The 13,644-nt window shown below is 44.9% G+C and overlaps 1 protein-coding gene across 1 annotated transcript; it reads right to left on the bottom strand.

The window, feature by feature from the left end:
* Positions 1-2,984: 2,984 nt before the first annotated feature.
* On the bottom strand, positions 2,985-11,858 carry LOC311633796 (cell adhesion molecule CEACAM21-like; the record flags this gene model as incomplete). The annotated part of the gene is made up of 4 exons (XM_084906832.1): positions 2,985-3,002; positions 5,623-5,984; positions 10,623-10,979; positions 11,795-11,858. 4 exons carry the CDS (start codon positions 11,856-11,858, stop codon positions 2,985-2,987), a joined length of 801 nt encoding a protein of 266 aa, XP_084762958.1.
* Positions 11,859-13,644: the final 1,786 nt, after the last annotated feature.

The following is a 13,644-nucleotide window of genomic DNA, read 5'->3' as shown; positions in this document are numbered from 1 at the left end:
TAGAGGTGAGGAATGGGCTGGTCTTATACCCACATGTGGTGTGTTTCTAATTGGGAGGAATATCTTGGCTGAGGAGGCCTCCATGAGGAGCAAGGGGTCCTAGCACAACACAGGATCCCAAGCCCAGGGTTCCAGTGCTGGGAAGAGATGTCTCTGTAACTTCGTGTGGTAAAAATCAAGCAAGGATGGTGGCTGAGTGACATGAAGACTACTGGAGACACAGGCAGTTCCACTTAATAGGCCAGCACACAGGCTTACCCGAACTTACTCCCAAACTTACTTCCAGTCATTGGGAAGCATGTTGAAAGGATCCAGGGACATACGGGAAGGAATTATATTGTCTGGTATCAGGAAAAGAACTCAGGGGCAGCTTTCTCCCTAAAAGTGCTGCGACCCCCCTTACCTCCCCCTCCCACACACAGTTAGTTTACTAGTTCCATATCTGAGTCTCCATCAACCTAGCCACACTGTTTGCCCCACCCTGATGTGGTCTTCAGATCCTGTCCCACCCAATTGGCAGCCCCTCCCAAGCTATTTGTAATGTCTCTTCTATATGAATATCTTATTCTGGCTGAGACTTCAGACTTTCCTAAAAATCTCTCAAACAAGTAGCAACTGGACTCAGTGTCCTCCATATCTCTTGATAAGTGGCCCCAGATCAGACATTAGCATCAGTTTGTCAAGGTTTATAGCTTGGTCACTCCTGGGCACCTCCTAGTCCAATAAAAGTAGCAGCCAACTGCAGACCACTCTGTACCTCTTGGCAGATGGGCCCAGGCAGGGCACAGGCAGTGGCTGACTTTGCACCTCCCAGAGGCAGTGCACCCAGTGGACAGTTTCAGACCATGCAAGATTACAACTCTACTACATCCACAAGTGACAGACGCAATGGACAGACTTGGTGAGCACCAAAGCTCCACGGAAACAAGTCCTTTTCCATAGTGGTGTCTGCTGTAGTCACAGCTGGTTCTCACAACTGATTAACCTGGGGGGTCAATTCTTCCCAGTGACACCAGCAGCAATCAAGGCTCAACTACAACAGTAAAGTGCATACAGAACACACTGGGGTGCACTGAGTGTACCCAGTTCAGGTGACTGGGTAGGCTGAGCCACTGGGCCCTATAGACACCTACTACACAGGCCACTTTACCAATTCAGGAGGCAATAGTAGCTCTTCCTAATGCATAGAAACAAACACAGGAGCGCAGCCAAAATGAGAAGACAAAGACACTTGTCATGAAGGAAAGAAGTCTCCTGAGAGAGAACTAAATGAAATGGAAGCAAGCAATCTACTATATGATGAGTTCAAAACAATGTTTATAAGTATATTCAAGAAACTGAATGAGAATTTCAAGGATCTTAGTGAGATGTCAAGGAACTTAGTGAGAATTTCAAAGAAATTAGTGAGAACACCAAAGACATGAAAGAGGACCAGTCAGAAATGAAGGATACAGCAACTGAAGTGAAGATTGATTTACAGGGAGTCAAGAGTAGAGTAGAGGATGCGAGAATTAAATCAACAATTTGAAATATGAGAAAGTAAAAAACACCCAATCAGAAGAGCAAAGAGAAAAAAGAATACAAAAATATAAGGATAGTATAAGGAGTTTCTGGGACAACTTGAAGCATACCAACATTTGTATTATGGCAGTGCCAGAAGGAGAAGAGAGAAGGCAAGGTATTGAAAACCTAATTGAAGAAATAATAACAGCAAGAAATAGACTGACAAATCTAGGAAGCACAGAGAGTCCCAAAAAATAGGAACCAAAGAGGCTCACAGCAAGACATATCATCCTTAAAATGCCAAATGTTAAAGACAAAGAAAGAATCTAAAAATCAGTAAGAGAAAAGCAGTTAGTCACCTACAAGGGCCCTCCCCTATGGCTGTCAACTGATTTCTCAACAGAAACTGATAGGCCAGAAGGGAGTGACAAGAGGTATTCAATGTGATGAAAAGCAAGGACATACAACCAAGATTACTCTAGTCAGCAAAGCTGTAATTTATAATTAAAGGTCAGATAAAGAGCTTCATAGACAAGAAAAAGCTAAAGGAGTTCATCACTACCAAACCTGTATTATAAGAAATATTAAAGGATTTTCTTAAAGAAGAAGTAGTAAGAGGGGGAGAAGGAGAAGGAGGAGGGTGAGAGAAGAAAAAGATAGAAAGCATGAACAATAAAATGGCAATAAATACATATCTATCAACAATTGAGCCTTCTTTGGTTTGGCCTAGTGGATAGAATGTCAGCATGTGGATTGAAGGGTCCTAGTTCAATTCCATTCAAGGGCACATGCCCAGATTGGGGGCTTGATCCCCTGCAGGGAGCATGCAGGAGGCAGCTGATCAAGGATTCTCTCCCATAGTTGATGTTTGTGTCGCTCTCTCTGCCTCTCCCTCTATCCTTCCTCTCTGAAATCAACTTAAAAATATATTAAAACAAACAGACAAGAAAACCCCAATTGAATAAAAAAATAAAATAAATGAACAAGGAATCTAAAGAACAAAATAAACTGATGAATAAATAGAACCAGAGGCCAGGAAACAGAACAGACTGGCAAATCTCGGAGGGAAGCGGGGAGGGGAAACAGGACACAGACAATAGGGTGGTGAAAGCCTGGGGCAGAGTGGGATCTGAGTGGAGGTGGGCAATGGCGAGGAAAAGGTGGTGTCGTCTGAGATACTCTCAACAATGAAGATATAAGAAAATATTAAAAAGTAAAATACATAGGAATTAAGTTAACCAAGGTTGTGAAAGACATACAATGAACAAGTACAAAAGTTATTGCTGAAAAAAATTTAAAGACATAAATAAATGGGAAGGCATTCTGTGTTCTTAGATTGGAAAACTTAATGTTGTTAAGATGACAATAGTGCTCAAAGTGATTTACAGATTCAATAAAATCCCTATCAATAACCTAATGACATTTTTTGGGGCAAAAATAGAAAAACCCATCCTAAAATTCATATGGAATTTCAAGAGACCTCAAAAGGCGAAAACAATCTGGAAAAAGATGAACAAAGCTGGAGGATTCACATTTTTGATTTCAGTCTTTACTCCAACGCTGCAGTAATAAAAAATAGTGTGACACTAGCATAAAGATTGATATATAGCCAGCAGGTATGGCTTAATGGTTGAGCTTCTACCTATGAACCAGGAGGTCACACTTGGATGAAAGATCTAAATATAGAACATTATTAGGAGACTAGTAGCCTGGCATATGAATCTGTGTGCCAGTAGCTCGCTGCCGCCTTCCAGTAACACTTTGCCCACCGCATTGTCCTCCTGCTGATCTGTGATCTGGTTGTTACGTGTGCACATTACATCTTTATTATATAGAATGTCTGGCCAGTATGGCTCAGTGGTTGAGTGTTGACCCATGAACCAGGAGGTCATGGTTTGATTCCTGGTCAGGAAACATGTCCACGTTGTGGGCTCTATCCCTGGTAAGGGGCCTGCTGGAGGTGCGGATCAATGATTCTCACTCATCATTGATGTCTCTATCTCTCACTCTCCCTTCCTCTCCGAAATCAATATAAACATATTTTTAAAAATTCTTATATGAGAACATAGTGTAAAAGCTTTAACATTAGGTTTATCAAGGATTTCTTGGCTAGGAAAGCAAAAGCACAGCAACAAAGGAAAACAGATAAATTGGACTTTATCAAAATTAAAAAAGTTTGTCTATAGCCCTAAGCAGTTTGGCTCAGTGGATAGAGCGTCAGCCTTTGGACTGAAGGGTCCCAGATTTGATTCTGGTCAAGGGCATGTACCTTGGTTGTGGACACATCCCAAGTAGGGAGTGTGTAGGAGGCAGATGATCCATGTTTCTCTCTATCCCTCTTCCTTCTTCTCAGTCAAGAAAATGAATAAAATATATTTTTAAAAAGTTTGTGTATCATAGGACACTGTCAACAGAGTGGAAAGTCACATGGAATGGGAGGAAATATTTGAAAATAATATATCTGATAAGGGATTAATACCCAGGATATATAAAAAACTATTAAATATCAACAACAAAAATCCAATTATAATATGGCCAGAGGAACTGAATACACTTTTCTTCAAAGAAGATAAACAAATGGACAAGGAGAATATGAAATGCTTAGCATCCCTAATCATTAATATCTCATTGTATGTTTGAAATGGAAATCAAAAATACAATGAGATATCACCTCACATCCACTGAGATAGGCACTATTGAAAGAAAACAAAATAAAAGAAAACAAAATAGTAACCACCTGGAAAACAACGTGTCCACAAGGATGGGGAAAAATGGGAACTTTTGTGCATTGCTGGCAGGAATATAAAATGGTTCAGCCACATAAAAAGGTATGGCAGTTCATAAAAAACTGAACAGCGCTAGCTGGGTTGTTCAGTGGAGAGAGCACTGACAGGTCCTGGCTCAGTTCCAGTCAAGGGCATATACAGGTTGCAGACTTCATCTCTGGTCTTGGTTGCGGTGCATGTGGAAGGCAACCAATTAATGTTCTCTCTTGGATTCTGTTTCTCCCACTCACTTTCACTCTCTCTCAAAAATCAATACAAAAATATTATAGGGGGAGGATTAACAACAACAACAACAACAACAAAATTTGAACAAAGAATTACTATTTGACCCAGTAATTCTACTTCTCAGTATACACTCAAAAGAATTGAAAGCAGCATGCTGAGTGAAACAAGCCAATCAATGAAAGAGAAACACCACATGACCTCACTCATTTGTGGATAATAAAGAACATTATAAACTGATGAACCATAAGATAGATATAGTGACAGTATATCAACAAGTAGACTGGCAAATTACAGCGGGGAGGGGAGGAAGATCTGGGGGAGATAATAGATCAACGAAGGACTTTATACATACATATAAGTGCAACCAATGGACACAAAACTCTGGGGAGGGAGGGGATGTGTGGGAGGGAGGGAGGGGGTCAAAAAAATCAATAAAATATATTTAAAAAAAAAAAGAATTGAAAGCAGTGATTTGAACACTGTTGTTCTTAGCAGCATTATTCACAACACACAAACAGTAGAAACAACCTAGAAGCTCATGGATGGATGAATGATAAATGTGATGGATACATGCAATAGAATATTATTCAGACTTAGAAAGCAATGAAATTGTGATATGCACTACAACATGGATGAAACTTAAAGTTATTATGCTAAATGAAAATAACCAGACCACAAAAGGACAAATATCAGATGATTCCACGTATATGAAGTACCTAGAATTGTCATATTCACAGACAGAGAAGTAGAATGGTGGTTTCCAGGGGTTGGGGTTTGGAGGTGAACTATTGTTTAATGGGTACAGAATTTTAGTATGGTAAGATGAAAAAGTTCCTAATGGATAGTCATAATGATTGCACAACAATGTGAATGTACTTAATGCCACTGAGCTGTAGACTTAAAATAGTTAAAATGGTAAATTTTATGTATAGTTTATCACATAAAAATGACCACAAAAAATGACTACAAAAAATGACTATTAAAATGTTTTAATAGTTATTTATATATCCTGGATATTAATCCCTTGCACAGCCCTGTGCAAGGTCACAGTGAATGACAGACCCAGGGTCGGAAACTGAGCTCTTAACCAATTTGCCATTCTGTTTACTATAATGTCTCCTGATTTGTAATATGTTCCCTGTGTCTTCGGTCCACTTGTCACACCATTGGTAGGATGGCGCAAAGAGTCATGCTGTACGTCCAGCCTGTAGGGGTTACTTATCCAGGAACTGCCGGGGTTGAAGACCTTACACTGATAAGCCCCAGCGTCCTCCGTCCAGACGGGGTCGATGGTGAGGGTGCTGTTGTCCTGGGACAGCTTCATCCTGTCCGAGAGCAGGAGAATCTTGTTCTTGAAGAACCACTGGATGGAGATCCCTGTGTCATTTGTGAGGCAGGTCAGGACCGCGGGGTCCTTAGACTCTCTGACTGTGGCATTGTTGGCTCGGATGGCGGGCTTCCTCACTGACTCTGTGGAGAAACAGAAGAGGTGACTGACTGAGAGTGGGCTCATTCCTCAGAGATGTCAGCCACTCACAGGCCACAGTGATCTCTGTAAAGGTCACCAGAGGAGGACTCTGACCTCTGAGGGTGAAGACCTTTGTTCAGGTGACAGTCTGTAAGAAGAGAGCTATACCTCCCCTCTTCCATCCAGATCACCTCAGGGTGACCCCTGACCTGTCTCCCTGGACATCTATAGTATCCACACCAGGAACCTCTTCTTAGACCGAATGTCCAATATCTTCATGATCAGGTGGAATTTACCTATTAACCTTCTTTTTCTTCCCTTATTTTATTTTATTTTATTTTATTTTATTTTATTTTATTTTATTTTTAAGTCCTCAACTGAGGATATCTTAATCTATTGATTTTTAGAGAGTGGAAGAGTGGCGAGAGAAAGAGAGAAACATCAATTTGAGAGAGATGCATGGATTGGTTGCCTCCTGCACATGCCCGACTGGGACAGGATCAACTTGAAACATGCCTGTGACTGGGAATGAAACCCAGGATGCTTCGGTGTGTTGGCTGATACTTTAACCACTGAGCACCAGTGGTTAGGGCTACCCATTGACTTTTGTGTGACTCTTTCCCAGACCTTTCTGTGACTTTCTAAATACTCACAACCCCCTCTCTGGTATGGTGGCTACACACTGAGATGCAAGGCATTTCCCTTTTGTTAAGTAACTTATTAGAGAATATAGTGCAGCTAGTCTTCATGATTCTAGGACCTGGAGAAGTTTCAATCTAAAGGATTTCTCAATATGAATAGGACATAAAGCTTTCCCTGGTGAAAGATATAGACTTACAAGTCCAGGAAGCACAGAGAACCCTAAACAAGAGGAATCCAAAGAGGACCACAGCAAGACACATCATGCCAAGGGCAAAAGACAAACAGAGAATCTAGAAAGCAGCAAGAGAAAAACAGTTAGTTACCTACAAGGTTGTACCCATAGACTGTCAGCAGATTTCTCAACTGAAACTATGCAGGCCAGAAGGGAGTGGCAAGAAATATTTAAAGTGATGATCAGCAAGAACCTACAACCAAGATTACTCTACCCAGCAAAGCTATCATTTAGAATTGAAGGTCAGATAAAGAGCTTCACAGATTAGAAAAAAACGAAAGGAGTTCATCCCCACCAAACCAGAATTACATGAAATTCTGAAGGTTATTCTTTAAGAAGAGGAAGAAGAAAAAAAAGGTAAAGATAAAAATTATGAATATCAAAGTGACAGCAAATACATATCTATCAACAAGTGAATCTAAAAATCAAGTGAATAAAAAGTCTGATAACAGAATAATAAAGTGGTGAATATAATAGAATCAGGGGCATAGAAAGGGTGTGAACTGACAATTTTTGGGGGCAAAGGGGTGTGAGGGGTGCGGGAAGAGATTGGACAAAAATCTTACACCTATGGATGAGGACAGCGGTGGGGCATAAGGGCATTGGTTGTGGGGAGGGGGGAGAGGATCGGCTGGAGGGGAGCTATGGGAGAAAAAAAGAGGAACATTTTAATAATATGGACAATAAAGATTTATTTAAAAAAAGAAAAGAAAAAGAAACAATACACGGGAGAGCAGAAGCAAGTCTGGTTGTTAGTTCAGTACTCAGATTGCTGGGCCATGAGATGTGGCTGTCTGCCCAGGAATTCACTGGTGGTTGATATGAGACAGTGACCCCAGAAAGGGCAGAGGCAAGTCCAGGAATGATTTAGAAAAGAGTGAGGGATCGGGGGAGCTGGCTGGCACTGGCAGCAGAGCCAGGCTCTCTGTCCTTGGTCTGTAATGTCCTTTCTGCCACTGCAGAGGGCAGGGATCCTTCCTCAACACTCAGACAATAGCACCTGCAGAAGGGGGGCTTGTGGAGGTGGGGGAGCATGAACTTGTTGGAAATATAGCCCTTTATACACCATTTGTGTTTGGCAGTTATGAGATAGATTTTGAGTTAAACTGTGAAAGAATATGTGAAAAGATTCACTCATGCCCAAAGAGCACTTAAAGTCATAGACCAAGTTCTGCCATCCAACTGGGTCATACTGTTACCAAAGGAAGATGCCACAGTGGGTTTGAAATGAGGGACTCCCTGGGATAGAGAGAAGGTGAGTCCTGCTAAGAGAACAGATGTGTCTCAGAGGTGATCCCAGGTGTCTCTGCTATATAAAGGGAGGGATGAAACCATATTGGTAGAAAGCACATGTGGCATGTTAGTCAAGTTAGGGAGAAGGTCCCTCTCTGTTTCTATGGACAGTCAGGCAGATAGGGAGGAGCCCCTACATGGGTATGTGGCATTCGCTCTTCCTTTCTTTCTAACTGAGGGAAAAATTGGAGTTTAGTCAAATTCATTCAAATGGGCAGCATCTCAGAGAAAGCAGAGTGGCTGGTGGATCTCACAATCTGAGAGGATCCCACCCTGTGGTCAAAGTGTCATCATGAGAACACATGTATGAAATAGTCAGTGAACCAGTCAGATGGTGCAGGGTCACCAGGCTCACACTGGGAATGTGTCGGGAGCCAGTGGGAGGAATGGCAGCCTCATACCAGGAGGAGGGTGTGATTCATGCAAGAGTCAGGGGTGAAGTGTGAACAAGAGCTTTTGTGGACTGAGGCCTGTCCTTCTGCCTTTGACTCCCTGGTTGAGTCATGTATAGAGTAGGTCAATGGATTACATGTCTCCGTCATGTGGCCTATCCCTCTTCTTGGCTTCATGTGGGGGAAGGAACCCTATTAGGGCCCAGCAGAAGCTTTCTTTAGGTTACCTGGGAAACTGGCTGATGATGGAGCTGAGGCTGATGCTCCCACTCACTTCTGTGTCCTCTCCTATTGCCCGGGAGGGTGGGCCTGGACACAGGTGTTAGCAGGACAATCTTGGGAGACTGCACAGTTGGGGAAGCAGGGCAGAGTAAGGTAGTGTGGCTGGAGTGAAGGAGGAGGCAGATGAGGATAATGGAATGAGCAGAGTCCCAGAAATGTGCTTGGTAGTGAGCAGTGTAGTCACAGATGATTTCAAAGACCCCAGGGACCAAAATCCCACCTCTGTCCCAAGGCAGGACCAGTGCAGGCTGGAACAACCTTCCACAGGGGAACAGCCCCACAGTCACCATGAGGCTTGGCTCCTGGGGGCAGTTGGGAAGGGAGGTATTCAGGGACAGGTGGTCAGAGGGATGCAACATGGGTCTGGAACTCTGCATCCAGGTTCCAGTCTCTGTAGAGATTATCATTCATTCTTGACCACAATTCTTTACTACTTCATTACAAGCAACTGGGTATGTGTTACCTGTAGGTCCCTGAGTTGTCTGCAGGTGTAGAGGGAGGAGTGATAAGGCAAAGTCCTTTCCTTTATACCTAGTGGCAGTGATACTAACACATCAGGAAACAAGTGGTTTCCAGTCCAGTGCAGGGAGGTGTGGATCAGCCACCTGAGGGGAGGGCCTAGGTGTTCCCAGCACTGACTCTGAATGTTACTGACTCTGAATGTTACTGCAGGTAATTTGATTTTAGAATAAAAAGCAGATCAGTTCTCCATTTGTTATCACTTCTCAGACCAGAATATTTCCCTCAGTGTTGGGGACACCTAAGAAGAAAGTATCTGAAGCAATCGTTGGTTTCAGGGTCTACAAATGCATAATAAGGCCCTTGGAGTGGAGGCAAGGATGGGCTGTTACTGCAGAAAGATTTTGGAATGATTCTTATTGGCCAGTTATGGTCTGGGTGACTCTGATTGTGTGTTGTATCCCCCTGTAACTCAGTTTCCCCTGAATAAAACAGAATAAATGGTAAATGGTCTTAGGTTTGCCATGTTGTCTTTGAATGAACCTTAAATCTTTTGCCATTTACTGACTTAAAGCTTGGAAAAGAAGAGCTTCTTAACAGCATCTGTTATTTGTCCATGAGAGAGGACTCCCTTGCCAGATCCTTTGTAGACTAGGAGCTGCCAGGAGCATCTTCTCTTCCTCTCTGGGGATGCTGACCTTCCTCTGGATTCTCCTATGTCCCCCAGGACAGTTGGCTAATGGCCTTGGAACCTGTCCACATTTGCTCTCCTCACACGGTCTCAGGTGAAGGACCAGGCTCCATCCCTGCCCAGACGTGGCTCTTGAGGCTGAGCTCTGGCTGGTAACCAGCTCAGGAGCCTGTGACTTGGGTACCTGGGAAACTGTTGCTCCCAGTCAACCCTGCCACAGACCAAACCCAACCTGACAGGCTCCTCAGGGACACTGGAATCAGAATCCCTGGGACTGATGTCTGGGGAGGGGCTGCCCCTTTTTTTTCTGAGCTCTGTGAGGATCCGGGGGGCCAGTCAGTTCATGCCCTGCATAATCTTTCTCAGGGTCATGGTCATGGGAGGGGCCTAGGAGCCTGGAGTAAGACTGGTCTTCCTCTGCTGAGTCACTCCCATCAGACTGGTTTTCTCTCTGTGGAGAATGTCTGCAGGGCTGGAATCTGGGAAGGAAACTCTGAATTTAGTAAGTTTGTCTCCACCGTGTGTGTCCTGCACTAAATGCCCAAAACGTAATGCAGAGGGGGATGGAGGGGAGTCCAGGGCTCTCAGCCCTGTGTGTGAAGTAGAGTTCACCCACTCGGCACCCAGAGGTTAGAGAGCAATTACTCACGGTATACATGGAGCTCTCCATATATATGTTTGTTTGCATAATCTTTTAGCATGGCTTGTAGGGCGTATTTTCCTGTGTCCTTCAGGGTGACGTTCTGGAGTAGGAGGGATCCATTGGGGTATACTGTCTCTCTACCGCTGTATGCAGGCCCATAGTTTATCTTTTGAAACACTATTATATATGATATAAGTCGAAGGTCCTCCCATACTGTCCCTTTGAACCAGTGATAGGCTGCAACATTCCCAGGCAGGTTGGGGACATGGAGAAGCACATCCTGCCCTTCGACAGCATTGGGCGGCACTAATTCCATAGTGAACTGGGCAGTGGTGGGCAGGCTCCAGAAGGTAAGCAGTGAGGCTAGGAGGGAAGAGAGAAGTTGATCAAGATTTGGAGCTCTGTTCTGGGAAGGAGAGATGAGGGCCTGGGTCCTGAGCAGGTCTCTTCATCTCTCAACCTTGGTCAGAGTATGTGTGTGTCTCCTGTGGTCAAGGCCAGCAGCTAGACCACCTTGACTTCAGCACCTCTGAACCTGTTATTTTTTTCTGTTTTGAGAACTTTCCCAGCTGTTTGCCCACCTGCTCAGCTCTGGGAGTACACTTCACTGACACTTTAAAGAGGCTGTTTTCACTTTCTGACCTGTCCCTGCTCTGTTTCCTTCAAGGCACTTGTGGTTGTTTCTTTGTCTATCTTCTCCGCATGGAACATTAGGTCCAGGGGGGAAAGGGCTTGTCTGATGTTGTTGCACCCCTAGTGCCTGCAACAGGCTACAAATACATGCAGGTGAATGAATAAATGTTCCCAGGGTCCTGTACCCGCTGGGGTGTATGTGCCCAGTTCTGCGGTAGGTGGTAAAGACAACGCTTAGTGTCCCTAGTTAGGTTTTCCTTGAGTCACCCTGACACAAATTATCAGTTTTCAGAAATTATTTCTCAGTGAGGAGTAACTTATAAAACCTACCATGATCTAGGTTTTCCTGCCCCTCACCAGCTCCAGATCATGGGATTGCCCTGCTGCTCAGCCCCCTCCTTCATCCTAGTCTGCTCCATTGTCCTCTCCCTCAGGTCCAAACAGAAGCCCTCTGTTCCCTCTCAGAGCGCTGTGCTACCCAGGAGACCCCAGCCAGTCTCTGTCTCCCCTTTCCCTGTCCACCCCAGGGATTGTCCTTTCCTTACCGGTCAGCAGGAGCCCCTGCCAGATGACGCATGGTCTGGGAGCAGGGCCTGAAGGGGACTCCATGGTACCTCCCTCTGTGAGAAAAACTTCCACTTCGGTATTGCTCACAGGCAATGCTCTCCTGAAGCGGGTGATCTGCTGTCCTTTTCCAGTTGTGTTGAGTCTCTTAGGGCTTCTGAGTAGTTCCCCTGTCAAGGGGATAGGGGCGGGGTCTATGCCAGGAACTCTTCCTTTCCCTCCCCAGTTCCTCTCTCCCCTGCTTCTCATTTGCCTTCAGACCCTAGGAACTGCTGAGGCCTCTGCCTTTTCTCACAGTGACTCTACTCCATCCCCACCCCTACTGTCTCTCCCCCCGCTCCCCCCCCCCCACGCCCCCCGACCTCTGACATGCCTTCTCACATGCATACCCTGTTTGGACAAGCACAAGCTAGAACATCAGAGTCCTGGGCATTCCCCAGAGCTCCACGTTGTGAGCACAGCAGCGCCCCCTGGGGCCTCTCATAACCCTTCTGGTTTATGTTTTTGAGCAGGAGTCCTGGGGCGACATCAGGAAGGAACTCTTGTCACAGGGATGTCATCCCATTGTGCCCGGAATCACTTGCGGAACGTGGTAAAGACTGTGATGCCTACAGGATTCTGTAGAAATGATGCTTCATCAACTGGCCAGCTAATGTGGATGCCTGCCAGGCTGAGATCCATGATGTGGGAGTGGTGTAGCTCCGCTCCCCTCCTGTGCTCAGGGAGGGTCTGATCTTGTTAGAAATGGAGATTCTGACTAGGCAGATGTGTGGTGGACCAGAGACCCTTACTCTGGCAAGCTCTCAGCGAGGGTTGATCTTACTGGACTGTGAAACGCCCTTCCTCCCTCCCTCCCTCCCTCCCTCCCCCCATTTCTCCCTTCCTCCCTCCTCCCCCTCCTCCTCCTCCTCCTCCTCCTCCTCCTCCTCCTCCTCCTCCTCCTCCTCCTTCTTCTTCTTCTTCTTCTTCTTCTTCTTCTTCTTCTCCTCTCTCTCTCTCTCTCTCTCTCTCTCTCTCTCTCTCTCTCTCTCTCTCTCTCTGTTTTCTGCACATTTACCAAATATTTGTTGTATTTATACTGCTCATCCAAACCCTTTTGAGAAGCTGGCCATCCAGTAGTGAACAAAACACAGAAATGAAAATCTAAGGCTGCTTCCACCTCCTCCTCCTCCTCCTCCTCCTCCTCCTCCTCCTCCTCCTCCTTCTCCTCCTCCTCCTCCTCCTCCTCCTCCTCCTCCTCCTCTTCCTCCTCCTCTTCCTCCTCCTCCTCCTCCATCCAAGAGTTTTTTGTTGGTTAGTTTGTTTTGTGTTTTTAGAGAGAGAGAGAATGGAAGGCAGGAAGGGAGAGGGAGACTGATAGAGAGATATAGACAGACATGAACGTGAGAAAGACACATCAATTGGTTTGGTTGCCTCCTGTACATGCCTGACTTGGGCCTGGGAGCAAACCTGCAACCCAGGTAGGTTCCCTTGTCTGGAAGTTGAATCCTTGACCCTTTGGTACATGGGCTAATGCTCTGACCACTGAGTCACACTGGCCAGGGTTCCAATGTTTATTAATAAATACAACTTAATGTTACAGTTGACATTTCTTATAAATATCTACATTGTTGTTAAATACTACAAGAGCTTGGCTGGTGTGGCTCAGTGGTTGAACATCCACCTATGAATCAAGAGGTCACTGTTTGATTCCCGGAGACATGTTTGCATTGCAGGCTTGACCCCCAGTGGGGTTGTACAGGAGTCAGCCAATCAATGATTCTCTCTCATCATTGATGTTTTTATCTCTCTCTCCCTTCCTCTTTGAAATCAATAAAAATTTATTTTAATA

This window comes from Pipistrellus hanaki (genome assembly GCF_964339955.1).
Source record: "Pipistrellus hanaki genome assembly, chromosome: 15".
Classification (NCBI taxonomy): Eukaryota; Metazoa; Chordata; class Mammalia; order Chiroptera; family Vespertilionidae; genus Pipistrellus; species Pipistrellus hanaki.
This window is presented reverse-complemented; position numbering and strand designations above follow the sequence as displayed.